Source organism: Oryzias latipes, chromosome 13 (assembly GCF_053564925.1).
Source record: "Oryzias latipes strain Hd-rR chromosome 13, Olatipes_Hd-rR_3.1".
Classification (NCBI taxonomy): Eukaryota; Metazoa; Chordata; class Actinopteri; order Beloniformes; family Adrianichthyidae; genus Oryzias; species Oryzias latipes.
Window position 1 is genome coordinate 15,908,771 of NC_136249.1, and position 26,524 is coordinate 15,935,294.

Below are 26,524 nucleotides of genomic sequence, written 5' to 3' on the forward strand. Positions count from 1 at the left end.
AGATGGACTTCATGCTGATTCACTTTAAAACCACTACTGCAGCCGCAAAAGACAGCAACATAGGTTATTAACAAAGAATGTTCCATTTTGATTTTAAACTTCTTAAAGCTTTTGAAAATTATAATGCAATTATTTACTTACCCATTGTAAAAAAAACAGGTTAATGACTTTTTATATAGGAGGTCATGGTGCATGTTCATAGACATTATTTTTTAGTTTAGTCCTCTGTTCACTACATTATGGAGCCTAGCCCAAGCCTTAATCCCCTGATTTCATATGGGGCGTGATCTGTACAGGAGGTGAGACTCTTTGGGTTACACGTGGAGGATCGTAGAGTGGGGCCGTTGAATCTTAAGGGGAGTGCAGGTGTGTCTTGCAGTTCCCCTTGAGACTCGTACGGCCACCTCAAGGGATGTCACAAAAATAGAACGTACCATTGTCATGTGTGTGGTAGGTGTCTCGCGAATTACTCATATGGCTAATATAAGTTACACAAACCTATGATGTATGGATGATACCCTTACTCCACACTAATCATTTGTAAAAAATGAAATGAAATGAAATGAAAATGAAATGAAGGTGCAAGTACAGACTTCCTATTGACTGTGCTCAAATACTGCACGCATGACTTGTGCATGTGATATTTAATAGGATGTCCACACAAACTACACTCCTATTGTCAAATTTCCTTATTTCTAACAGTCAGGCTGCACTAAAGGAGCGCACACGTATGTGAAAAGCACATGCTCAGTCCACAGAATTTAGGGGGGTTAGAAAATATTAGAAATCTTTATGACACCCCTGCTTCTCACCTACATCACCATTACTTACCTTTATGTGTTGTATAAGTGCTTACTGTGACCTGTCTGTCACAGACGGCAAGCACACAAAAAAAAAACGTTTTCACTCTACTGGTTCACAGAACGTTCTACGAACTTGATTGTTTTGTGTGGGCCACCTGTGTGTCCCGTACAGGTTTGGCAGTTTTTGCCTGCAGACAGCCCGTATCCACCAGTAAGGGCAGTTGTGACTAAAGCTTCAATCACAAGAATGTTTCTTAATGACTTCTTGTGTCTTATCATTTGAGAATACCGTTTACCTTAAAATATTGAACAATGATTGCATTTCTTTTGGGTTTAAATTATGGGTCAAAAAAGTGTCTCAAAAATCAATGGTGACCAAATGATTGGGTCACATTGGTCGTTGTCTCCTTTTTAACTTGCATCACCACTTACATGTTATTTACTCAGACATTCTCTATTCTAATAAAAATGCAGCAAAGTCACTGTGAAATCACTTGGTAAAAACAATTCCAGGGTCTCCTGTGACAGACGAGCTTCCCTGTTAAATGACATTTCTTCTTGCAGACCTCTGCTTGTTCTCAGCTTTTTTCTAATCATTTCAAAGTTTGTGAATGTTGAAAATATCTAGTTTTAATTAAGCTAATGTTTGTGATTAACATTTGGTTTCCTGTGTTGTCTCTTTTTCTGTAGGATGGAGCTATAATGGGATGGATTTGAATATGGGCAAATGGACAGGCATGCAAGCCCATCACTTTGGTCTGGCTCTCATTCTGTTACTCCTGATCTTCAAGCCTTCAGCCTGTAACAACCAAAACACTCATAAACCACCTCAGGATGGATTCAACTTCAGCTTCACTCAAGCGGTCTACCATGCCACAATTTATGAAAACTCTGCTGCACGTACCTATGCCAACAGTAAAATTAAAATGGGCATTACACTGGATAAGCGCTTCTTGGATATACGATACAGAATCGTCTCAGGAGATGAAGAAGGTTTTTTCAAAGCGGAGGAGTATGTACTTGGTGACTTTTGTTTTCTGCGCATAAGAACTAAGGGAGGCAATTCAGCCATCTTGAACCGAGAGATTCAGAGTAACTACGTATTGACAGTGAAAGCCTTCGTCAAGGGAGAAGTCTTTCTGGAGGCCTGGACTAAAGTGAGCGTCCAAGTCTTGGATATGAATGACCTTCGACCATTGTTCTCCCCCACTACGTATTCTGTCACCATAGCAGAGAGCACCCCTCTCAGGACTAGCATAGCACAAGTTACTGCCACAGATGCAGATATTGGCTCCAATGGAGAGTTTTACTTTTTTTTCAAGGAGAAAGTAGATTTATTTGCAGTACACCCAACCAGTGGAGTGGTTTACCTCAGTGGAAAACTCAACGTTGATGAGCAGACTCTGTATAATTTAGAAATACTTGCTGTGGATCGTGGTATGAAGCTATATGGAAACAACGGAGTCAGCAGCACAGCCAAGCTTTTCGTCCATGTAGAGCGTCTGAATGAGCATGCCCCAGTCATTAGTGCAGTCACACACCATGATTCAAAGCTATACAAAAGCCTTGCGTATGCCATAGTCAACGTGGATGACTCTGACGAGGGGGTAAATGGGGAAATTGATTCAGTAATCATTGTAGACGGGGACCCTTTAGGGCAGTTCTTTTTAGAAAAAACTAAGGAAAATGAGTATGCTATCAAAGCGACTGAATCCATAAACTGGGAGTCTTTCCCTTTTGGATGCAACATCACCTTGCAGGCAAAAGATAGAGGAATCCCACCAAAGCTGTCCACTTTCCCTGTCCACATTTTTGCAAAGAAAGAGCAAAAAGTTGAAGCTAGCTTTGAGCAGGAGCTCTATGAAATTGCTATTAATGAGGTTTCACCCCCGAGGACAGTTGTGTGCGCCGTTAAAATCAGGCCAGAGCATGAAAATGTTGAATACATCCTAATGCCATCTAAAGATTTGGATTTTTTTCAGATCAATACCTTCACAGGTGTAATCTCCACTACCCGCTGGTTAACTAAAGTTTCTAATAATCTTTTTAATTTGGAGGTAGTGGAAATTAGCAGTGATCTCAGAGTGAAAGTTCTAATCACTATCGAAGATGCCAATGATAACACGCCAACATTTTCCCAGTCCTCATACGAAGTTTTCGTCAATGAAAGTGTCCCAGTTGGAACCAATGTTTTGACAGTTTCTGCAACGGATGAGGACAGAGGGGAAAACGGTTACATAACTTACAGCATCTCCAGCCTTCAGCCATTGCCCTTCAAAATCGACCAGTTTTCTGGTGTTATTAGCACTAGTTCTTTGTTAGATTTTGAGTCCTCTACAGAGATTTTTGTGTTTTTGGTCAGAGCATCTGACTGGGGGTCACCTTACAGACGAGAGAGCGAAGTGAATGTAACAATTCACTTGGAAAATGTCAACGATAACCAACCATTGTTTGAGAAAGTAGCATGCCAGGGGGTGATTTCTGCAGACTTCCCAGTAGGGGAAGTAATAACCACCGTATCTGCAATTGACATAGACGAGTTAGAGCTGGTGAAGTACAAGATTCTGTCAGGGAATGAGCAAAGGCTCTTTGACCTCAACCCTGATTCAGGGGTCCTTACATTGGGGCACCCTCTTACCTCATTAGGTCCACAGAAAGGTGTCTTTAGTTTAAAAATAACTGCCACAGATGGTGAAAACCTTTCTGACCATATGTATGTAAATATCTCAGTTGTTTATGAAAAATCTCTCCCTAAACATTTAACTTGTAAAGACACAAGAGTGGCCCAAATGTTAGCGGAAAAGTTACTCAGGAAGTCCAAAGCTAGTAACAAGCTAAAGGTGGAGGAAGGTTTTATTGACCTTTTCTCTGCAAACCGCAAAACTCCCCAGTTTGGCAAAACGTTTCCCACCGACATTGCTGTGATGGAAGACTTGAAGATTGGCTCGAGCGTTATTAAAGTAAATGCGTATGATGGTGACACTGGTTTCAATGGTCAGGTTTTATTCTCTTTTTCAGGTGGAAACACTGACAACTGCTTTAACATTGACATGCAGACTGGTCTCATCAGTGTTTTCCTGCCCATGGACAGAGAAAAGAGAGATCACTATCTTCTCAACATAACTATCTATGACCTTGGCATCCCACAGAAAATGGCCTGGCGTTTACTCTCTATTCACATAGAGGATGCAAATGATAATGCACCCCAATTTTTGCAAGAAGATGGATATAAAATTACCATTCCCGAAAACATGGCAATAGGTACGGACATCATTCAAGTGGAGGCCACGGATAAAGATATGGGACCCAATGGGGAAGTTATGTACTCTATTTTGACGAGTACAACACCATTTGGCATAAACTCCACCACTGGGATGGTGTATGTTGCTGCCCAACTAGATAGAGAGTTAACCTCCAGGTTTACCCTGAAAATTGAAGCTCGGGACAGAGCAGACAAGGAGAGCCCCAAGTTTTCTGTAACTACTTTAGAAATTATATTGGAAGATGTAAATGACTGTTCACCTTTATTTATTCCAAGTGTGTTCAAAGCCAGGGCTCTGGAGGATCTCCCAGTAGGAACTGTTGTCGCTTGGCTTGAAACCCATGATCCAGATCTGGGCTTGGGAGGCCAAGTTCGCTTCTCTCTAGTAAATGACCACAATGGGTGGTTTGAACTAGACAAAGCCAGCGGAGCCATTCGTCTCACAAAGGAACTGGACTATGAGACTCAGCAATTCTACAACCTGACTGTGAAGGCCAAGGACAAGGGAAGGCCTGTATCTCTTTTGTCTGTAACCTTTGTGGAGTTGGAGGTGATAGATGTCAATGAAAACCTCTATGCTCCATATTTTACCCACTTTGCATTAACTGGAGTAGTTAAAGAAAATGCTCGTATTGGAACTACTTTACTTCAAGTCAGTGCTAATGATGACGACACAGGAAGAGATGGAGAAATTCATTACTCCATTCGTGATGGAAGTGGCCTTGGACGATTTTCCATTGATGAAGAAACAGGTGGGTGTCGGAAAATTACTTTTTAATTCTCAATATTAGCTTGATAAAATGCATTTGAATGTTTTTTTAAAAATCCAAATATTGGGGTGTAATGATTCATTTTAATCTATGATTTGATTCAAATCATAATTTTTGGTTGTCAAAATGATTCATGGTCGATATTGTTTCATTTTAAATGATCCGATTCAATTACCTAAAATGGATCCAGGACATCTTTAGCCAAAACTTCATCCAGTGTGACTCAGAGATAAATACCTGGGGACTGAAAAGTGAAGGTGACGTTTTCCAGATTTCTTGTAATCTCTTCAAGAAAATCAAGTGTAAATTTAATATGTGTACACACAAAAAGTAAAGGAAAGTAAACAAGAATGAATGGCAAATTCTTTCACATTTTAGTTACTTAATGTTCAGCCAAATGTTGTTTTTCCATTCTTACAGTAGTTGCCTCTTAGGACATTCTACCACACTGTATGGTCACATGTCTTTGCTAAATTCAAAGTGTTTCCACACATTGGACTGGAATGATGGATTGATTATTTTTTGATGCCATCACATGTGTGTTGTCCGCTGTGATGGCACTTTGTTGTTTTTACATTATAGTAAAATAAATGTACCTTGTCTCAACCCAAATGGTATTTTCTAATATGGACATAATCAATGTATTTTATTTTGAAGGGATTTTATAATAGTATAGGTTAATTTGACTAACAACTTGCTTCAGACAGATCAGTTTGATCGTTGTAATATAAATCGATTCAATGATCAAGTTGATTAATTGTTACACCCCTAATAAATATTTAACCCTTTGCCTCCATCCAGACCTGGGTTTCCATCAAGGATAGATATTTATAAAAAACTACATTTAGCATTGGCGTACACACACATCAAACAGCAATTACGTATATGCCAAACAATACTTGGCATATTGTGTCTTTGCTCCAGTTTGACCAAAATGGGAGTGTCTGTTTTTTTTAAACAAAATTGCTTTTTTATGTTTTATTTTTCCTGCTATGCCAATGATGCTAGTTTCTGTTTTGGTTTGAAGCTTTTGTGATCAGATCTGAGCCTTGGCATCCACAGCTTTAAAGTTGCCTCTAATGCATCTGGTTTTTGAAGTTTTTTCATTTTTGTGTCGTGTCAGAGTTTTTCAGACTCCTTTTGTTGACGGCTAGATTATATTTCAGCAGAGAGTGAAACTCAGAAAATAATTGCTTTGTAATTGCGTTTGTGGGATAACTTGATCAAAAGACAGTTCTCATTTTTCCTTGTTTGTCAGTAAAGCAGCTTGCAGACAGAAGGTACGAGTCTTTTATGTTGGACGGATTTTATTGTTTGTATATATTTTCGTTTTAAATAGTACTTGAAGCTAAAATTTATTGAAATGAATGCCCTCTTCTTTATTCTCTGGGATTGACTGAAAAGAGAGAGAATGAGGAAGATTTAGGTTCAGTAGTCAAGTGAAAATGGTTAAGAGGTATCGAATGCAGAAAAAACAAAAACTGTAATAAAGTGGTGAAAAACTGCTAAATTAGTCAGCGAAAGAGGCCTGATACTTTAATGTCATATTTAAATGTTGAAGAAAAGATTTTTGTTCCTAACCCAAATGTCTTGGTGGGCACATTTGGAAATGAAGCCAAAGAAGGCTAAAGCATATTCATCCATGTCCACCTCAGCCTCCTGTGACCCTGTGAGGTTTTCCGGTCCTCAGTGTGAACGAACAGCAGCAGCATCACCAGAACAAACATAAACTGCCCTTGTTTTAACCTGAAGCAGTAGGAAGTAGCAGGATAAAGGAAAAGGGTTTGAAGAGGCTGAGGTAGGTGTGCTCTATGTTTCATGTCTAGTAGTGCACTGATGTCTTAGAACGTCCTTTCCCCCTGTAGACACAGTGACATGCTGGTAAAAACAACCCAGAACTTTGGCCAGATAGAGGTGGTTTAAGTCTCCTGCTGTCACAGAAAAAGCCTCCAGCTGTTTTTCTTTGCAGCAAGCTAATGTTGTCCTTAAGGTCTTTCAGCGAGTCATTAGTGTGAGGATCTGGAGAAATGTAAACAGACATAACATGCTCTGCAGTGAACTCATGAGACAAGTAGTAAAGCAGACTTTAACAGTTTTGTCAGAGCAGTGGCTTTATTTTTAATCAGCACTAAGTCCTCCTCTGCAGGTCTTCCCTTCAACACTGCTCAGTACTTCATCTCCATCCTCAGATCATGTAAATCCATGCTATTGTTTCAAGCAAAAGTGTTGGCTTTTGCTGGTCTGCTTGTCTTTCTTTTCATCCACACAATGTTGGTTAGAGCAGTGTTTCCCTACCCTGGTCCTCTGGGAACTCTGTACTGCATGTTTAAGCGCACCTGATTCAGCTCATCATCAGGCTCTGCAGACATGGGATAATCATCAAAGGCAGGTGTGTTTAAGCAGGGTAGGAGTGAAAAAAATGCAGGTCAGTGTTCCCAGAGGACCAGGGTTGGGAAACACCAGGTTAGATTGTGTGTAGTAAATGAAGAATGCACGCTCTAATAGATTAGTGGGAGCTTGAGATGTCGCCATCTAACAAAAAATTAATTTTGCCTTCAATTTTCTTTGAAAGAAAGAAAGTTGAGTTACCTTTATAGAAATAAAACTGCCAAAAAATGTGCTTGTCTGCTTTGACATGCATAACGGAGCGGCTTTGGTGCAGAGGTAGAGCGGTTGACCTGGAACATTGCCCATGTGTCAAAGTGTCCTTGGGCAAGACACTAAACCTCACATTGATCCTGGTGGCTCTAGGTTGGCACCAGTGCTCGGCGGCGGAGCCACCATCGGTGAGTGGCTGTGTGTGGGTGAATGGGACTGTGACTGTAAAGCACTTTGTGCATTCTAAGTAGGTAGTAAAGCTCTTTATATTACCAGCATTTACCATGTCCTCATGACTACCAGCAATCATTGACTGTATATAGTAGCTGGACTGACTGATCCCCTCCCTTCTGGCATTCCAAACAGGAAGTACTCGCTGGCTCCAAGAAGCCAAAATCCAGATGATTTCTATAGAGAAATACACTAATATTCAGTCATTCTATTTCTCAGAATAACCGTTCTTAATATGTTGCTTTTTTAACATGTTTGTGATAATCCTCCTTTTTTTTTAAATATCTTTTCAGTAGTTGAAGACATTCAAGTTATAAACTGACCAATAAAAGTAGGTGGAGCCTACAGGTCCCCACATCCAACATTCAAAACGTTTCATTGACATTTTGTGTAGCCTTCAAGTGATAGGGGTGTGGCCTTCAAACAAGCTCCGTTTTAATTGTCCAGAGTGGTTGCCTTTGAAAAGTTGACTCAGACTGACTCGGACCAATCACTGCTTACTGACGACATCTAGCTCCAACGTGGCAGTGTCCTCAATGCGAAAACATGGCGACTGAGATGACTTCCTTTGGTTGGAGCTGGAAATAAACCGTTTTCCATAGGTGACGTCACACTCACTAAATTTGGTTCTCAGATACAGTTAATGCCTGCCAAAACTATTCTCTGAGGATATTTTTTAAACCTGAATAGCTCCCAACCTGTGTATCATACTGCATTAACCCCTTTTAGTATTTATAGAGGCCATTTGGGGTATTTCAGTGATACCAAATGTGAAGCGGTGGGGCTCCGGGAAAATGTAGTTTTAGGTCAATTCTTAAAAATTGACTTGAAAATGTGTTTTTCTCTGAGTGTAAGGAGGATAAGAATATATGTGATGTCCCATATTTAATACATAAAGTTTAATAAAACAAGTAAAAAAGCTTAAACTCTTTTAAGAGGCCGTTTTATGGGTTTAGGGGTGTGTTATGGGAATGTTTGACCATTTTGACATAAGTTTATTTGTGGGGTCAGACACTGATCTTGAACAAAAAAGCTTTTCTCACAGTTTTCAATCTCATTCATTGCAAAGATATTTTGTCGGGTTACAGTCAGAATTCTGCGGATACCAGTCAGGTTCTTCAACACCAAACTTTCTCCTCCATGTTTCTATGGACTTTACTTCATGCGCTGGCATTAAAGCAAAAATGGGGTCTATTGACAAACTGTTCCTACAAGGTTTGGTGCACAGAATTGTTCAAAATGTCTTTGTACGCTGAATATTCATGATCTCTTGAGGTCCTTTCATTGGAACTTCAGGTGAAAGACTAAGGCCTTGTTTCTTGGACATTTGTTTTATTCATTTGCTTTATTTGTCTCCTCTTAAACCAGGGGTGATCTACACCACTGACATTTTAGACCGCGAGACCAAGGATTCTTATTGGCTCACAGTGTATGCCAGCGACCGTGGTGTGGTTCCTCAATTCACGACTATTGACGTGTTTGTCCAAGTGGAAGACATCAACGACAATGCCCCGTTAACATCAGAGCCGCTTTACCGACCGTCCGTGCCCGAGAACTCCCCGCCAGACGTTTCTGTAATCCAGATCCAGGCCCAGGACCCTGACACCTCCCCTTCCACCTCCCTTCACTGGCTCAGCTACCAAATTGTTAGTGGAAACCCACAGCATTTCTTCAACATGGACCCCCACAGTGGTAAGAACCAACGTACAACCCATTTAATACATCATGGACTGCGTCTTGGTACCAATGAATACGAATTATAAAGGCTAATGTGCAGATCTAAAAAAAGAAGCTGCATTGTCAGTGGATGGGTGTGTTAGCTCTGACTGCTGCCGCTGAAAAACCTTCCTTTGATTGGGATTTTCTGTCTGGAAAGTTGACAGAAACCTGCGGGTAAAATTAAAACTTTTATAAAAAGTGTTTTAAAAAAATTACAAAAAAGATATTTAAAACAAAGACCTGCAGAACTAAAAAACTGTTTTGTTGTAAACGTGCTTTGTGTATGGAGCGATTTTCAATTTGTTTTAGCAAACTTCTTTACAAGAGAAAACGTCTTTATTTTTAAGTAAAACACACACTATAATAGGAGGCAGAAGAGCAATTGAACGTTTTTATCTGATATTAAAATAAAAACTTTTAATGGATTTTCCCTGCATTTTTTTTCACAAAAAGCAATGCATTGTTTTGTCTCTTTCCCATTATTGTTTTTTTTTTACTGCAGAGTAAAAATCGTCATTTTAATATTTTCCCTGACTTGCACTATTGGCTTATTGACGTAATGAGTGTTTCTAACTCCAGAATAAAAAGAAAATCAGTATTTTGCTATGAGTCTCTCAAAACTTTTCAATCAATAAAAAAATTTAAATGTGTTAATATTTACAAACTAAATTTAAAATTTCTGCAATGGCATGTTTAAACATGAAGGTGTTTTAGTGTCATGCACTGGACTCTTTATGGAGTATAGTAATTATTTTTCATTGTATTACTTACAAAACATTCACATATATAACTTTTAAATTAACAGAATATCAACATTCTTGTTCAATTTTATAGGAATGAAGATTAAATTTGAGATTATGCAAAATAAACTAAAAATAAACAAAATAAATAAAATTAACACAGCAGAAAGAGTAAAGAAAATACTTTTCATTTTGCTATTAAAAAATCTAAAAAAAAATAGGTTTGTGTCCTATTATGCTCAAATATATCTGCTCACTTAAATAAATTAACATTTTCAATTCATTAGTCTTTAAAAAAACACATTTGAATATATAATGAACTTTATTCCTGTGTTTTCTAATAAAAGAAAACAAAAAGGTTACTCTAAGATCCAGGTCCCAGCACAAACTAATGTTTGCTGTTTTCTGCCCTAAGGTCTGATCACCACAACCTCTCATAAACTGGACCGTGAGCTACAAACAGAGCATGTTCTGGAGGTTAGTAAGAACATACGTCTCATTTTGGTTGGCTTTTTTTTTTCCACCAAAGGTCTCCAAACCTGAAAACATGTTGCTGTTTTGAAAAAAGAAAGACAGTGGACTATCTCAAGAATGACACGCTTGATCTGCTTCTCCATCATCCCAAATATTCTCACTGGTTTAAATCATTTTACAGATTTTTACCATTCTGTGTTGTTTCTTTTTGTATGAAGCTTTAGAAAAAAGGTGTTTTTTTTCCAACTCAAAGAACGCTCCATAAATAGTGAAAGTTGAAAAGATCCATCATGGTCACCATTCTGCTTGTCTGCACAGGTTGTAATCTCAGATGGTGGTCCCAACCCAAGGCAGAGTACTGTGTTGGTAATCGTTCAGGTTCTAGACGAAAATGACAACAAGCCCACCTTTCACGAAAAGGTTTACAAGGTCAAACTTCCGGAGAGGGAGCGCAGAAAGAAGGCGGAGCCTATCTATCGCGTGTTTGCTTATGATCTGGACGAGGGGCCCAACAGCGACATCTCCTACAGTATTGTTGATGGAAACGAGGACGGCAAATTTGTCATCGACCCCAAGACAGGAACAGTACAGTCCCGCAGAGCCTTCCCCGCCGGTGGCTACGACATCTTGACGGTAAGAGGCGATAAGCACAGCTGAAGCTTCTGGGCGACGTAAAGTTACGGTAGATGTTTTTAAGCTTGACTCTAAATTCTTTTACAGGTATTCACAGAATTTTGCAGTTATTCTTTATTATTTTAAAGATATCCACATCTTATTTTAAGTTACTTCAAATTTACTTGATAAATAATTTTATGTTGGATCATTTATGGATAAAACTGAAATCAAAATGCGATCACATTCTGCCAGATAAACACATTAAGTGATTATTATTTTTATTCCATATTCTACCTTTAGATGTACTATTATTGTTATTATTATTGATAATATTATTATTAATAATGTTATTATCGTTATTATTATTGTTGGGGCTGCACGGTGGCACAGTGGTTAGCGCTCTTGGCTCAAAGCAAGAAGGTTCAAATCCCGGCTGGCTGATCTGAAACATAACAGCAATGGGGGAGTTTGCATGTTCTTCCCGTGCATGCGTGGTTTTTCTCCGGGGACTCCGGCTTCCTCCCACCATCCAAAATGTCCCCCATTGATGTTCTGTTTCAGGTCCCCCAGCCGGGACTTGAACCAGTGGCCTTCTTGCTGTGAGGCAAGAGCGCCAACCACTGAGCCACTGTGCAGCCTGAAAAAAAATAAAGAACAAAAAAGAATCCTTTGTTAAATTTTAGAGTCAAGGAGTTTTGAGTAAAACAAACGTGAAGAGTTTCTAATAGAAATTTCTGTTCATTCATCATTCATTTCTGTTTTATTTTATAAAAAAAATAGCCGAGTTGGATTGCTTCTGGGTTTTTTATCCACAGCTCTACTTAAAAAGTTGTTTTCAGTTCTTTAAATGAAAAACGTGACTGTTAACATTTATAATTTTGTACAATTTAATTTATGGATGTTTCAGTTTCACAGATAAAGTCAGTAAGTAGCTTTTAGTCTGCTGCTGAGCTCTGTTTCAGAATGTGATGTAGATGTTTGGCTGAGTAACAAATTTTATGGTTTCAGTGGTGTCAGGTGTCTCTAAATACATTTTTCTCACCCCGCCGTGGTTTGGCTGGTCACGACAGATGCTTCTCCGTTTATCTTCAGATTAAAGCAACAGACAACGGCCGTCCTCAGAAGTCCTCCACCGCTCGTCTGCACATCGAATGGATCCCTCAGCCTCCTGCGTCCACTCAGCCACTGGTCTTCAGTGAATCCTTCTATAATTTCACTGTCATGGAGAACGACAAGGTGGCAGAAATAGTGGGCGTGGTTTCCCTGCAGTGGAGTTCGGCTCCTGTGTGGTTTGACATCAGAGGTAACGTTTCCCTGAAAATGGGATCATTAGTGCTGTTATAGCATCGGGATGCTGGGGGTTTACAGTAAATTTGGGGCACACAGCTCGTAAAGCAGAAGTCATTTTAATACTTTTCATAATAAAACAAGCTGTGGTTTTTACAACCGATGGCTTTTTTTTAAATGTGTGAATTCCATGCCTTTAAACCAAATTCTTTCAAGATTTACGATGTCTGCGTGAAATTATTTAAAACAGAAAATGTAAAAAAAACAACTGATATGGAGGAAAATATGCTCAATAAGTCATCCAGAGAAGTACATGAAAGCAGGATTTAGATCTTCTTCGCCTTTTGGATGCTCCCTTTAGGGGGAAACCATCCGCCTTCAGATAAAACAGGATTTAGATATTTTGTCTTAAAAGAACATTATAAAAATCACTTAGTATGGCAGGATCTATACAGACAGAACCACAGCTTCTGATCATTTCCTAAGACCTACGAAAAATAATCCTCTGTATAAAATAGAGCAAATCAGATAATAAAGCTTACGAGCAAGAGGATAAAAACCCACTTCTGTTAAACCAGCATAAGAAGAAGAGAAGAGCACTCAGAGTAAGAGAGGATGAGCTTTGATCCCCGTCCGCCACGCGTACATGTACTGGTGACTGTGCTGGTGTGGACAGAAACCTGGATAGCCCTGGCGAAGCAGGTCTGGGCCTCACGGTTCATTTAGCAGGTCCACTATCCTTCAGGCCATCCACCATGGTCACTCGGTCATGTCACGCCCACTCTGCAGCTGCTGTGTATTTCTCAAATCTCTGCCCCCTCTGGGCAGTTGTCCTGCATTAGTACCCTCGTTTCTGGTTCTGGCAGAACCGCCTTAGTGAGCCTCTCCTCTACATCCTCAGCTGAACAGTGATTTATATTCAGTTCAACTGATTTTCTTTAAGTCCTTATACATAGACCGTTATTGCAAAGACTCTGCAACCAGCTTGCAAATAAATTTACTGCAAACAGAAATGATCATCAACCCAACAGAAGTAATTTTTAGCTGCATGACGCAGTTCACATTGTTACACAAGATCATGTGTGTGTTTACTCAATAATTTTCTCCTAACGAAAATTATGATTTAAAAACCTCATTTTGTTTTTACTTTTGGTCTTTTTGTTTGAATTTATGTTTGTGCGATGAATCAAAATATCTAAGAGTGACGTGAAGGAAAATGAGAAATCAACCCCGAGGATTCTTTAACACCTCTGTGTGCGTAATTGTGTGTGTTTGTGCTTAAAAGTGTGTGGATGCACATATGTGGTCATGTTTGTGGATGTGGTTTTCTTGTGTGTTTGTGTCTAAGTCATTGTGTGAGTGCAGGCTCACGTGTGTGTGTTCATACTTATGTGTGAATTTGGATGTACAGTTGTATTTGTGTGTGTGTTTTTTTTACATATATGGCTGTGTTATTTGCATGTGTGTGGTTAGATGTGCATCCATATATGTGCGCTTGTGTGTTTCTTTAAAGTTGTTGTAAAGTAACAGCACTTCATTCAGCCTGATGTCTTAATAGAAAAGCATGTATTTTTTTCCACACATTTCCGCTTTTACTGAAACGTTTTTCTTTCAGTTTTGTCTGTGTTTACTGCTGTCGTTTCTTTCATTCAGTCTTCTTGCTGAGCATATTTCATATTTTCTGTAAGTGTCGTTATTTAGGGTTAGTTAAGGTTAGCTAAAGTACTATGTTCTCCTATTTATGGATCACTAATATATATAGAGAGAGAGAGAGAGAGAGAGAGAGAGAGAGAGAGAGAGAGAGAGAGAGAGAGAGAGAGAGAGAGAGAGAGAGAGAGAGAGAGAGAGAGAGAGAGAGAGAGAGAGAGAGAGAGAGAGAGAGAGAGAGAGAGAGAGAGAGAGAGAGAGAGAGAGAGAGAGAGGAGAGAGAGAGAGAGAGAGAGAGAGAGAGAGAGAGAGAGAGAGAGAGAGAGAGAGATTTAAAATAGTACAATATCCCTTTAACTTTTTATGAAATAGCCATATAACTGTATTAGGTACTATTATAGTCCAAAAAATTGTGTGCCTGCGTAATAGACAGAAATTCTTTCTAATTAGTTTACTAGTTTAGTGTATTTCCTCTGATGTTCTTCTGTTGTTGCTCTCCTCCTCTGAGCCTCTCAGTCTCATCGTCTCTAATGTTTCTCCTCAATGCTTCACTCATGGAAGGTTCCAGGTCTTTCCGTGAGATGTTCTGTATTCTGCAGAGCTCTTCTTGTGTCAACAACTGTTCCTCTGAAGGTATCTTGTTTCCAGCTTCTTTCACCTCTCATATCCTGCTGTTTTCATGTTTTTCCCTTGTTGTTGTTTTCCTTTTTTTGTTCTTTTTCGTTCATGCTGCTGTCACATGCTTCTAAAGGATGACTGGTTGATGCACAGTACAAAGGAGCTCATGCTGAGGGTGTATGTGTGAATTGTTAGGGGATCAGGCAAATTATATCAAACCATTTAACCGAATTACAGCAAAGGTTAACTGCTGTAATGAGGAATTATTAAGACATTACAATCAAATGTTCTTATCTCTGCCAATGGTTACAACCTGAGATGAGCCCATTGGAAAACCTGCTTTTAGCCACATCTTTAAACCCATCTGTCAGGAAATAATCTTCTGCTTTTTACTGTATAGCCAGATTTAGGTATGTGTTCAAATCCCATTTACCAGAATCTTGCTGCTTAAAAGCCAGTATGGTTTGGAAAAAAAAAGTCCAGTCCAGAGAAAGAGAATGGACTGACAGAACCAAAGCCCATGGATTGGTCTAGAAAAACAAAAATCAAAATGAATTGATGATACAAATGATCATAATTAAGAATATATCATAATTAGATTGTCATAAATCAAATAAAAAATACTCAGACACAGGAAAAATTAAACAAAAGTCAATTAAATTATATTAAATTATAAAACACAGAGTGCCCTCAACACTCCCGAGGCCCACATGTAAAATAAGGAAACAGAAAATGACACATGAATTCAACTTAAATAGAAACTGGAAACTTGATGCAAGTCTCCTGAAATGAGTGCATTTGTTAAAATGTGAGGAATTCTTTCCTCTGAACATTTCTCACATGTAAAAAACAAACAGACCCTTTCACAGAATTGTTCAAAAAAAAGGAACCTGAGCCTCACTTTCAAAAAATTTCAACCGCATGACGCACAAATCAGGAGAAGGTTGTTCACGTTAATTTAATGCAGATTAATATTGGAAAGAGAGCAAAAACAAATCTGTGATTCTAACAGGAATTCATTTGACATAAAGTCTTAGAAGGAATAACCGTCTTTTTTCTGTAAGGGGGTGACATGTAATTTTATTTAGAGAAATTTAGAGATACAGTTTCACAGTATTTTTGTAGCAAAAATGCACATTACTTTTTATTCACTTGATAGAAAACAATTTTCTTTTTTTTCTTTTTTTTTTAAATAAACTGGATATTTTTCATCAGAAAGACCTGTAAACACAAGCACACACAAAAAATAGTGTCTTCTTTGACTAAAAATATATTTTTTTATTTGTACAAAATGCAGTTATATAAATATCCAGGTTTCCTTACAGTTTAGACTTAAAGGCAAATATCAGCAAGAAAAAAAAGTAATTTTAAAAGAAAATAATACCATTACTACACATCGATTCTGAATGAAGCTTTTGGAGCAGATGTTTGATGGTGAGTGTTTTGAAGATGTGTAGCTAGTATGTTTTTGGAAGTTGTGCAGCTTTTTGGCTGCATCAATGTGTACACTGTGTCTTCAGTCATTTCTTGCTGCTGATCTCATTATTGTTTTTACACAGACATATTAAAAAGGGATTTCAGTATGTTGTAACAAATGGGTTTAAACTACATACCTTTGTGCTTTTGTCAGTAAAACTGGCTTTTTAGTCATCTGTATTCTAGTTCTCCTGCCTGCCTCTTCTTCCTTTCTGAAGTTCATGGTTTTGAACAGGTGGAAACAGCAATAGCGTGTTTGACGTGGAGAAGGCTGTGGGAACCATCCTGATCGCCAAACCTCTGGATGCAGAACAACGTTCCTTCTACAATCTGACTGTTTTGGCCACCGATGGGACTCACACTGCATACACACAGGTAAAACTTGATCTAACCCTTAAGTATTTTTTAGAAGACCAACTCCCTGATGTCACATGTACCGTCTCTCTTTAAAAAAATAATTAATAAAAAAAAAAGATTAAAAAAGCAAAACGGGTCACTTTTTTAAATAAAAACAAAGAAATAGGCGTGTCTAGCCCGAAGAGGTTATGTTGCATCGCCAGGTACAGAAGGGGGTTATTAACAAATCCAAATGGACCATTTTCTCCACCTCCTTTGCAGTTGTTTTGAGTTGTGGCCAGAAGGTCTCTGGAGAAACAGAAGTTGGGGAACTAGAGGATAAATCTGTGCATCACCTGAGGTGGAGTCACAGAGGTATCTCCTCTGTTCTTGGATGTCATGAGGCTGTTTGGGTTGATACAACTTTGCAGCATCGTTGTTGTTGACAGTCTCTTTGCAGAGGGTCATGTTCATCTTTTCAAGAAAGAGGACTGGAGAGTTTGGTCCAGTGGATCACAACCCTCCTAGGAAGGTCTACTCTAGGGTGCTGGATAGTATCTGACTGACAGTCAAACCTCTGGTCCTGGAGGAACTTTGTGTTTTCTTCGTGGACCAATGATTCAGCACTGTACCCTCCATACTGTGCTTCTGGGTTTATAGTCGTTTTTATTTTTAGATTGGCAGAAGGCGTTTATTCATGTCTCTCATGAGACTCTGGGAAGATGGTGTTTGCTACCCTTGGTTCTTGTTTCCCGAGGTAAATTGTTCCCTGTGCCTGTTGGGCTGTTGCAAAGATGCCTTTTGTCACCATTATATTTTTAATTTAATATGCCAGTATGAAAATTCACATCTCCAAGTCTGACATCATGGTTCTTGACTGGAAAAACATGGCCTGCCCTTTCTGGTTAGGCAGAGAGCTCCTGCCCCAAGTGGTGGAGTCAAAGTATTTGGTGTTCTAGTTAGTGAGTGATAGAAGGATGGAGAGTAATACTAATATTGGCTACACTAAAACAGTTGTTGCATTGTGGCAAAGAAAAAGCTAGGCCCAAAGCTTACAAATAATATGTCCATCTGTGTTTCTGCCCTCTCATGTGGTCATGAATTTTGGATTGTCACTGAAAAGATGACATTCTGGATACAAATGGCAGTTTCCTTGATGGGGGTTGGGCTCTCCCTTAGAGGTGTTTATTGCTAAAAGTAAAAAGTATAATGAAAGGTTATTTATACCAAATGAAGGCTCTTTATATGTTCATACAAAAAGATGTCCCAGGCATGTCCCAGAGGTCAGAGAGGACCTGGGAATTCCTTGGAGTCACTTCAGCAAAGGGCCTGAGAGAAGGTCATCTTTGCCTTGATTGCTGCCCTCACCCCTGGCTCTGGGGAAGTAGTGGAAGACAAACGGATAAACCAAAGTCAATAATAATATTTGCTGTATTTGCAAATAATAATATTTGTTTGCAAAAATATTTGCTGTCAAACTTATAGGGACAAATCAGAATCTTGAAGTGAAAGTGAACGTGCTGCATCCACATTCAATCAGTCTGGAAATCAGGGATCAAATAAAGCACAACAATTAAAGTTGCTGACAAAGTTGAATTGCCTTCACCAGTGTCCATTGTTCCATATAAGTTTCACATCACTACTAACCAACAATGCTGGTCAACAAAGCTGTAGAATGAAATTCTGTTAAGTTGGTGCTTGTTTTCTTTTGGACATTGTTACATGGTAAAGAGATTAAATTCATTTAAAGACTTACTCCAATAAAAATTGTGTTTTCTGTGTTTTTAAAATGTTTTTGTAGCATTTTTCTGATGATGGAGGATTTCTGGGTAATAAATTAAGCTTGAAATTGCATTTCTGAGTTTTCCTCAATCAAATCATTATGATTAAGAAGCAGATAAAAAATGCTGTTTGAAAAGATTGTATTTGTTACGTTGAAAATATGCTGGGCGGGCCACAAGCTCCCTGATCTGAGCTCTCAGCAAGGAGAAGGAAAGAGGCTTAATTTTGCCTTAAAACCGCATAATCATAATTAAAAGACCACTGGTAACACTTTTATGGGCGGCCGTGGTGCAGTGGTAGGGCGGTCGACCTCTGGTTGGATTATTGCGAGTTTGATTCCCGCCTTGCCCGCCCATGTGTCAAAGTGTCCTTGGGCAAACACTGAACCCCACCTCTCCTCTGGTGGAAGGTTGGTGCCAGTGTTCGGCAGTGGAGCCGCCACCAGTGTGTGAATGGGTGAATGGGTCTGTGACTATAAAGCGCTTTGGGCCTTCGAAGAAGATAGAAAAGCGCTACATAAGTATATGCCATTTACCATAACAGATCAAAAGATGATCAGTGTGGGACTTTAAAAAAACAGTGTTAAATTTCTAATCCTAAAATCCAAGACCTCAATTTATTGTTTATTTGTTCTTTATTTCAATAATACTTGAGTGTATAAGTACTAAGAGTCTAACGGTACGCTAAAATCCCAATTCGGTTCCGTTGAGAATTTCATAGGGCTCGGTTGGGTACATTTTTGTTCGGTACTGCTGTTTAACAAATCTGCCTGATATGAACTCCTATTTTATGAGCTATTATTTTATTGTTATTTATTGTGTGTTTTGCGACTGGACACCTGAATTTCTCCCTTGGGAGATTAATAAAGTTTTTTTTTTTCTGTCGGTCGGTTGGTCAGTCGGTCGGACAAAAAGAAAATTAATTATAAAATGCATTTACTGGTTTTACATAACAATGAATAAAATTGACCTATGTATGTGATCTGAAATCATTGGAAGTTGCAGCAACAACTCTCGTGTCCTGTTCACAACAGTAAACAGATTAACTAACCCTCCAACCCAGCTACCAATAGAACTGGTTTGCACACCTAAATGTAATGAGTTTGCTGTATTTTTTAATGACAAGGTTCAGGGCATTAAAAAAGCCATCAACTCCACAACACATATAACTATCGAACGGCCACCTACTCACTCTAAGCTGACTCACTTTGTACCTGTCACTGACCAAACTGTCCAAGAGACCATCACCCGTCTGAGCTCGTCTACATGCTGCCTTGATGTGTTACCCACTAGATTTCTAAAGTCTGTCCTGAACAGTGTGTTGCCATCAATTACTCAAATAGTTAACATGTCTCTTCAATCTGGAATATTTCCAGAGGCCTTAAAAACTGCAGTCATTAAACCTCTCCTGAAGAAAAACGGTCTTGATCCCACTGTACTGAATAATTACAGACCTATCTCTAATCTGCCATTTTTAGGAAAAGTCCTTGAAAAAGTTGTCTACCAACAGCTCACTGATTTTCTCTTATTAAACAATTCATTTGATGTTTTCCAGTCAGGTTTTAGACCCCATCATAGCACAGAAACTGCTCTTATCAAGGTAACCAACGACATCCGCCTGAACACTGATGATGGCGAAGTCACTGTCTTAATCCTGCTAGACCTGAGTGCTGCCTTTGATACTGTTGATCATGGGATCCTTTTGCACAGACTCCAAGACTGGGTTGGCATCTCTGGATCTGCCCTAAGTTGGCTCAAGTCTTATCTAGAAGACAGGAAATATTTTGTTGAAATTGGGAGTTGTGTCTCAGACTACATGGCCTTGACTTGTGGTGTGCCCCAGGGATCGATCCTGGGACCCCTTCTGTTCAACCTCTACATGCTGCCACTAGGGCAGTTAATACGCAGTAATAACATATCTTATCACAACTATGCAGATGATACTCAGATCTATGTGTCACTGACAACAGGTGAATATGGGCCGGTGGATTCACTCAGCCACTGCCTCCAACAGATCAGTGCGTGGATGCAGAACAACTTTCTCCAGCTAAACTCAAACAAGACCGAAGTTATTATTTTTGGCCCACAGAAACAAAGAGAAAGTCTCAGCAGCTACCTTCATTCTCTGTGTCTTAAACCCTCAAATCAAGTCAGAAATCTAGGGGTAATCATGGACTCTGACCTGAACTTTAACAGCCACATCAAGTCAGTAACATCAGCGGCATTTTACCATCTGAAAAACATTGCCAAAATCAAAAACATAGTGTCAAAGCCTGACCTGGAGATACTTATTCATGCATTTGTCTCCAGCAGGTTAGACTACTGTAACGGCCTGCTCACCGGCCTCTCCAAACGAGCTGTAAAACAGCTTCAGTACATCCAGAATGCTGCTGCTCGAGTCCTGACCAGAACCAGGAAGTATGATCACATTAGTCCTGTGCTCAGGTCTCTGCACTGGCTCCCTGTACCTCAAAGAATAGACTTCAAAGCAGCTCTGCTTGTGTACAAGTCTCTCCATGGCCGAGCACCAAAGTACATCTCTGACATGTTAGTGCCATATGAACCATCTCGTACTCTGAGGACCTCAGGGGCCGGCCTCCTGTTGATTCCCAGAGTCAGAACTAAACAAGGGGAATCAGCGTTTCAATATTCTGCAGCTAAAATCTGGAACAGCCTCCCTGAAGTCGTAAGACAGGCGTCTTCTGTGTTCATGTTCAAATCTAGACTTAAAACATTTCTGTTTAGCCGTGTATATGACTGAAAGGTCCTATCTGCACTTTTCTTTCCTTTCCTTCTTTTATTTTTAAATCAGTTTTCAATTTTTTTTTCTTTTTTCTTTTCTTTTAAAGTAAATTTTATGTTGATTATTTCTATGATGTATTGTGATTTTAATGCATTTTTCTGTTTTGTGAAGCACCTTGAATTACTTTGTGTATGAATTGTGCTATACAAATAAACTTGCCTTGCCTTTATAAAAACAAAAAAAAATATTGCCAGGAACCAAAAACTTTGGATACTTACCACAGGCCTGAAAAAACATATTTTAACTTGCACATTTTTTTTTCTTGTAGACCCGATTGTTACAGTCGGGTGATACCGTTTTAAGTTTGTTAACAGATTAGATAGATGTGTTACCTGTGGCATACGCTATTGTGTAACAATGTCAACACACAGCATTCCACTTATCCAATTGTCTTTCCCCTTGATGGATGCTGACAACCAAGCCGAAGTGTTCCCACACAGGAGAGTGTAAGGAGATGGGGGGGGTTCTCCTCTCTGGCCTCGCGTCTGCATTAGCCGTATATTTGACATGCTTACTGTCCGTCACCTAATAGCGTCTTGGAGGAAACTCACAGCTAACATTAGTTCCGCCTTGGCGCAAAGTTAATACTGTGGCGACCTGGGGGTTAGCCCCGCCTATAGCCACTAAGACTTATGGGAAGTGTGAAATCTTGTGTGTTGAATCCTTCACCATAACTGAGAGAGCTGTGAAGAGAATTGACATTCATGTTGGAACACTGTTCATGTGTGTTCATAATAAATGGGTTTTAATGCCGGAAAGGAGATTTAGCAATCTGCCTGTCTTTCCACCTCTCCCTCTCTGAGACTGTTTGAGGGTGTGGGGAGTATGGGGCAAGGACAGCCAACGCAGCTAGTCAATTGGCAACTCTGCTCTCTTTCCCCGCCACGAGTGACATACCAGCTGGGTTGTTACAATGCATGTGCGGGGGAAAAAAAAGAAAAAACATACCAAAACAGTACAGAAGTAACCTGAATCGAAACTGCTGTACCGAAACGGTTTGGTTCAATTATGTGTTTCGTTGCACCCCTTATAAGTACCTGTAGATATTTAGAATGTACTAGTAAGTTGCTTAATGTTTACATTCTTATGAATTCTTAAATTACTACAGCCATATCAGTGGTTCAATCTGAGCAATTGCATCATCAGTTAAGCAGCTGGGTAGCTTGGTTGGTAAGGTGGAAGCCTGCCAAGCAGGAATCCAGGGTTTGATTCTCAGAGGGGAATGAACAATGGTACTGTTCATTGGGCAAGACCCTTGGGCAAGACCCTTAATACTGCTGCTTCAGGGGATGGGTCAAATGCAGAGAACAAATTACGCACACCCAGGTGTGTGACAGATAGTGGGACTTTGACTTTATACTGTTTTTCATCTTCTAGGTTCACATCCTTGTTCTGGACAACAATGACAACGATCCTATCTTCTCCCAACAAGCCTATGAGGTCACCATCTCTGAAGATACACCAACTGACACTGAGGTTCTGCAGATAGTGGCCTCAGACCGTGACGAGCACAATGAGCTCACCTATTCTCTCCAAAGCTCCATCGACCCCAACAGTATGCGTCTGTTCCGCATCCACCCCACACTGGGTACCATCTTCACTACTCAGAGACTGGACCATGAGGCCTGTGCCCAGCACATCCTCACTGTCCTCGTAAGACAAACATTTGATCAGAGAAGCTTGTGGTGTTGATGGTAGTGTGAAGATTCTTCTTTGGTTTTAGCAACATACATTGAAGTTTGAATGTCTCCATATACTTTTTTTTGCTTTCTGAGACAACACCTATTTAGACAGCTCAACTGTTATAACTGGAATTTTCTTTAGATACAAGATTTACACAGTTCCTCCTGGACTCCAACTTTGGACAAATCTAAAAATTTCCTAGTAGCTGGGCTGCTAGGAAAAACTCCGGCAGCGCTTGTGAGAATTTATTTCAATTCTGCAGCTAAAACAGGAAATTCCTGCCAGGATAGAAAAGGGTTAAAATCTTACCTCACTTAGATGTAAAAAAAAACAAACATCAATAATCAAGATAATCTTGAAGCACTTTACTCACTTTAATATGAGACTTTACTCAGTCTCATAATTGAGGAAATTATCTCAAAAACTATTAAAGGAACCAAAGAAAAATGCTCACCCAACTTAAATAATAATAGGACAGGAAAAAAATCTATTTTTACTGGAATGATCAAAAAGTTTAAATTTTTGTCTGTTTTACAGGTGAAAGACCAGGATTTTCCTTACAGGAAGAACTTAGCTCGCGTTCTAATAGAAGTGGAGGACATAAATGATCATGTACCCATTTTTACCAGTCCCCTCTATGAAGGCTCAGTCTATGAGTCAGCAGCAAAGGGCTCAGCAGTAGTTCAGGTCACTGCTCTGGACAAAGACAAAGGCAAAAATGCTGAGTTACGCTATTCCATTGAGGCAGGTAAGTACTACTGAAAGCTGAATATTTTCTTATACAAATTTTACGACAAACATTAATTTTCCTTCAACAATGGTAACATGGTATTAACATCTTTTCAATCTCCCCAACAGGGAATACTGGAAACACATTCCGGATTGAGCCTGTCTTGGGTATCATTAGTGTGGCACACAACTTGGACTTGACCAATGTAGGCCACTATGTTGTGACTGTCAGAGTTACTGACAATGGTGTCCCTCCTCTGTCCACAAACACAGTAGTGCGTATTGCAGTCACTTTATCTGACAACACTGGTCCAAAGTTTCCTCAGCCCGAGTATCAGACAGAGGTCTCAGAGAATGCCCTGATTGGGACATCCATCACCACAGTCAGCGCTTTCAGTCAGTCTACGCTTATTTACGACATCAAGCAGGGCAATGCTGAACATGTTTTTCAGATAAATCAGTATAGTGGAGTCATTACTAATCAGAAGGCTCTAGACTATGAGACCACAGAGTCTTATACCTTGATAGTACAAGCGGTAAATATGGCTGGTATGGCATCCAATGCTACTTTATTAATCCAGATACTGGATGAAAATGATAATCCTCCAGTGTTCCTGCAGCATCACTACTATGGCAGCATCAGTGAAGTGGCACCAGTCAAAAGTGTGGTCTTGAACTTGCATGGCTTACCCCTTGTAATCAGAGCCACTGATCCCGACCACAACCAAAATGCTTTGCTGGTCTACGAGATTGTTGAGAACACTGCAAAAAAGGTTTTCACGGTGGACTCTGGGACGGGATCCATTAGAACCATTGCTAATCTAGATCATGAAACTTTCCCCATCTTCATCTTCCATGTTCAAGTGAGAGACAGTGGTAGGCCACAACTGACAGCAGACAGTCCGACTGAGGTCACCATACAAGTGATTGACTCAAATGATTCACCACCTCACTTCACCCAAAGTGCCTATGAAGCTGTGCTACTTCTCCCCACCTATTTTGGGGTTGAAGCTTTGCAAGTGTCAGCCATAGACCCTGACAAAGATGTAGCCACAGAGCTCACTTTCTCTCTAGTTGATGGATCACTGGAACATTTTGACATCAATCCTACCAGTGGAATAATTGTCGTCAAAAACATCAACTTCTCCAAAGAGCTTTTTCGTTTCACTGTCCAAGTTTCTGATGGAAAATTCTCCAGTTCTGCTTTGGTGACTTTAAATGTTCAAGAAGCCCTTGACTCTGGCCTCAGTTTTACTCACAACATTTACTACTCCTCTATTAAAGAAAATCTACCAAATATCACCAAAGTTGCTGTGGTCAGTGCTGTGGGGAACCACCTCAATGAGCCACTAAAATACAGCCTGCTAAATGCTGGTACACATTTTAGAATTCGTCCAACATCTGGTGTCATTCAAACCACAGGAATACCTTTTGACCGTGAAGAACAAGAGTTTTATGAACTGATAGCAGAAGCAAAAAGGGAACATGACCATCGGCATGTGGCTAGAGTTGTAGTTAAAGTTCAAGTTGAAGACATAAATGACAATTTTCCTGTTTTTGTTGGACTTCCTTATTATGCAGTTGTTCAAGTGGATGCTGAACAAGGGTCACATATATTCACAGTCATTGCAGTGGATGGGGACAAAGGGGTTAATGGAGAAGTGACTTATCATCTAAAGTATGACCATGACCACTTTGAGATTAACCAGAAGACTGGAATTATCAGCCTTAAAAAGTCTTTCGAGTCAGATTTGTCTAATGCAGAATACCAGATTGTGATATATGCTAAAGATGGGGGTGATGAACCTCTCTCATCTACAGTAGAGTTTCCCATCACTGTGGTCAACAAAGCCATGCCTGTCTTTGACAAATCATTTTATTCTGTTTACGTGAATGAAGATGTGGAAGTTTATACACCTATCATCAGCATTAATTCAACCAGTCCTGAAGGTCAGAAGATCATTTACACTATAGTTGATGGTGATCCATCTCTTCAGTTTGATATAGGGTTCGATACAGGAGTCATAAGTGTCATCCACTGTTTGGACTATGAGGTAACATCATCGTACCACCTCACTGTTAGAGCCACAGACTACTTGACTGGTGCCCATGCTGAGGTTGATTTAGGTGTTTTTATTCAGGACATAAATGATAACCCTCCTATATTTCAGAAGATGTCTTACAGTGTTAGTCTGTCTGAAACAGCCATGATTGGTACTCCTGTTCTTCAAGTTATTGCCTCTGACCAAGACTCAGAGAAGAACAACATCATTCGCTACCAGATATTTTCCCAACTGCACAACAGCACAGACTATTTTCACATAGATAGTAGCAGCGGATTAATTCTGACAGCTCGGATGCTGGACCATGAACTAGCCCATAATTATTACTTTGTTGTGAGGGCCACTGATAACGGTTATCCAGCATTAAGTAGTGAAGTAACAGTGACCGTTACATTGAATGACATGAATGATAATGCACCAGTTTTCAACCAGCTGCTTTACGAGGCTTATGTGAGTGAGTTAGCACCCAGGGGTCACTTTATAACTTGTGTCCAAGCTTCTGATGCTGACAGTTCAGATTTTGATAAGTTGGAGTATAGTATTTTGTCGGGAAATGAGAGAATGCATTTTGTGCTAGAAAAAAGTACAGGAATCCTTGCCTTGTCTAGCCACCGAAAGCAGAAAATGGATCCAACCTATAGCCTCAATGTTTCAGTCTCGGATGGGGTCTTCACAAGTACTGCTCAGGTTCATATTAAAGTGTTGGGAGCCAACCTGCACAGTCCAGTGTTTGAACGGAGTGTATACGAGGCAGAGTTGAGAGAGAATGCTGCGGTGGGAACCACAGTGATTCAGGTAAGTGCCTTTGAAATTCTACATACAAATATTATATTTCATTGAAAAAAACTATAGACACAAGGAAATATAGAACAACATTCTCTCCCTTTTT

The 26,524-nt window shown here is 39.7% G+C and overlaps 1 protein-coding gene across 8 annotated transcripts in view; it reads left to right on the top strand.

Moving 5' to 3' along the window:
* The window catches only part of fat3a (FAT atypical cadherin 3a), a 72,795-nt gene that overhangs the window by 14,929 nt on the left and 31,342 nt on the right, over positions 1-26,524 (top strand). For 5 of the 8 annotated variants that reach the window (XM_023961436.2, XM_011482762.4, XM_011482763.4 and 2 more), the window contains exons 2-11: positions 1,494-4,817; positions 9,033-9,356; positions 10,539-10,600; positions 10,916-11,230; positions 12,305-12,515; positions 14,708-14,779; positions 16,476-16,615; positions 22,538-22,813; positions 23,381-23,591; positions 23,702-26,430. In XM_023961436.2, coding sequence (XP_023817204.1) covers positions 1,511-4,817; positions 9,033-9,356; positions 10,539-10,600; positions 10,916-11,230; positions 12,305-12,515; positions 14,708-14,779; positions 16,476-16,615; positions 22,538-22,813; positions 23,381-23,591; positions 23,702-26,430 — 7,647 coding nt within the window. In that variant the 5' untranslated portion in view covers positions 1,494-1,510. The remainder of the gene's footprint in view (positions 1-1,493; positions 4,818-9,032; positions 9,357-10,538; positions 10,601-10,915; positions 11,231-12,304; positions 12,516-14,707; positions 14,780-16,475; positions 16,616-22,537; positions 22,814-23,380; positions 23,592-23,701; positions 26,431-26,524) is intronic. The other 3 variants (XM_023961439.2, XM_011482765.4, XM_023961440.2) reach the window with 1 other exon arrangement.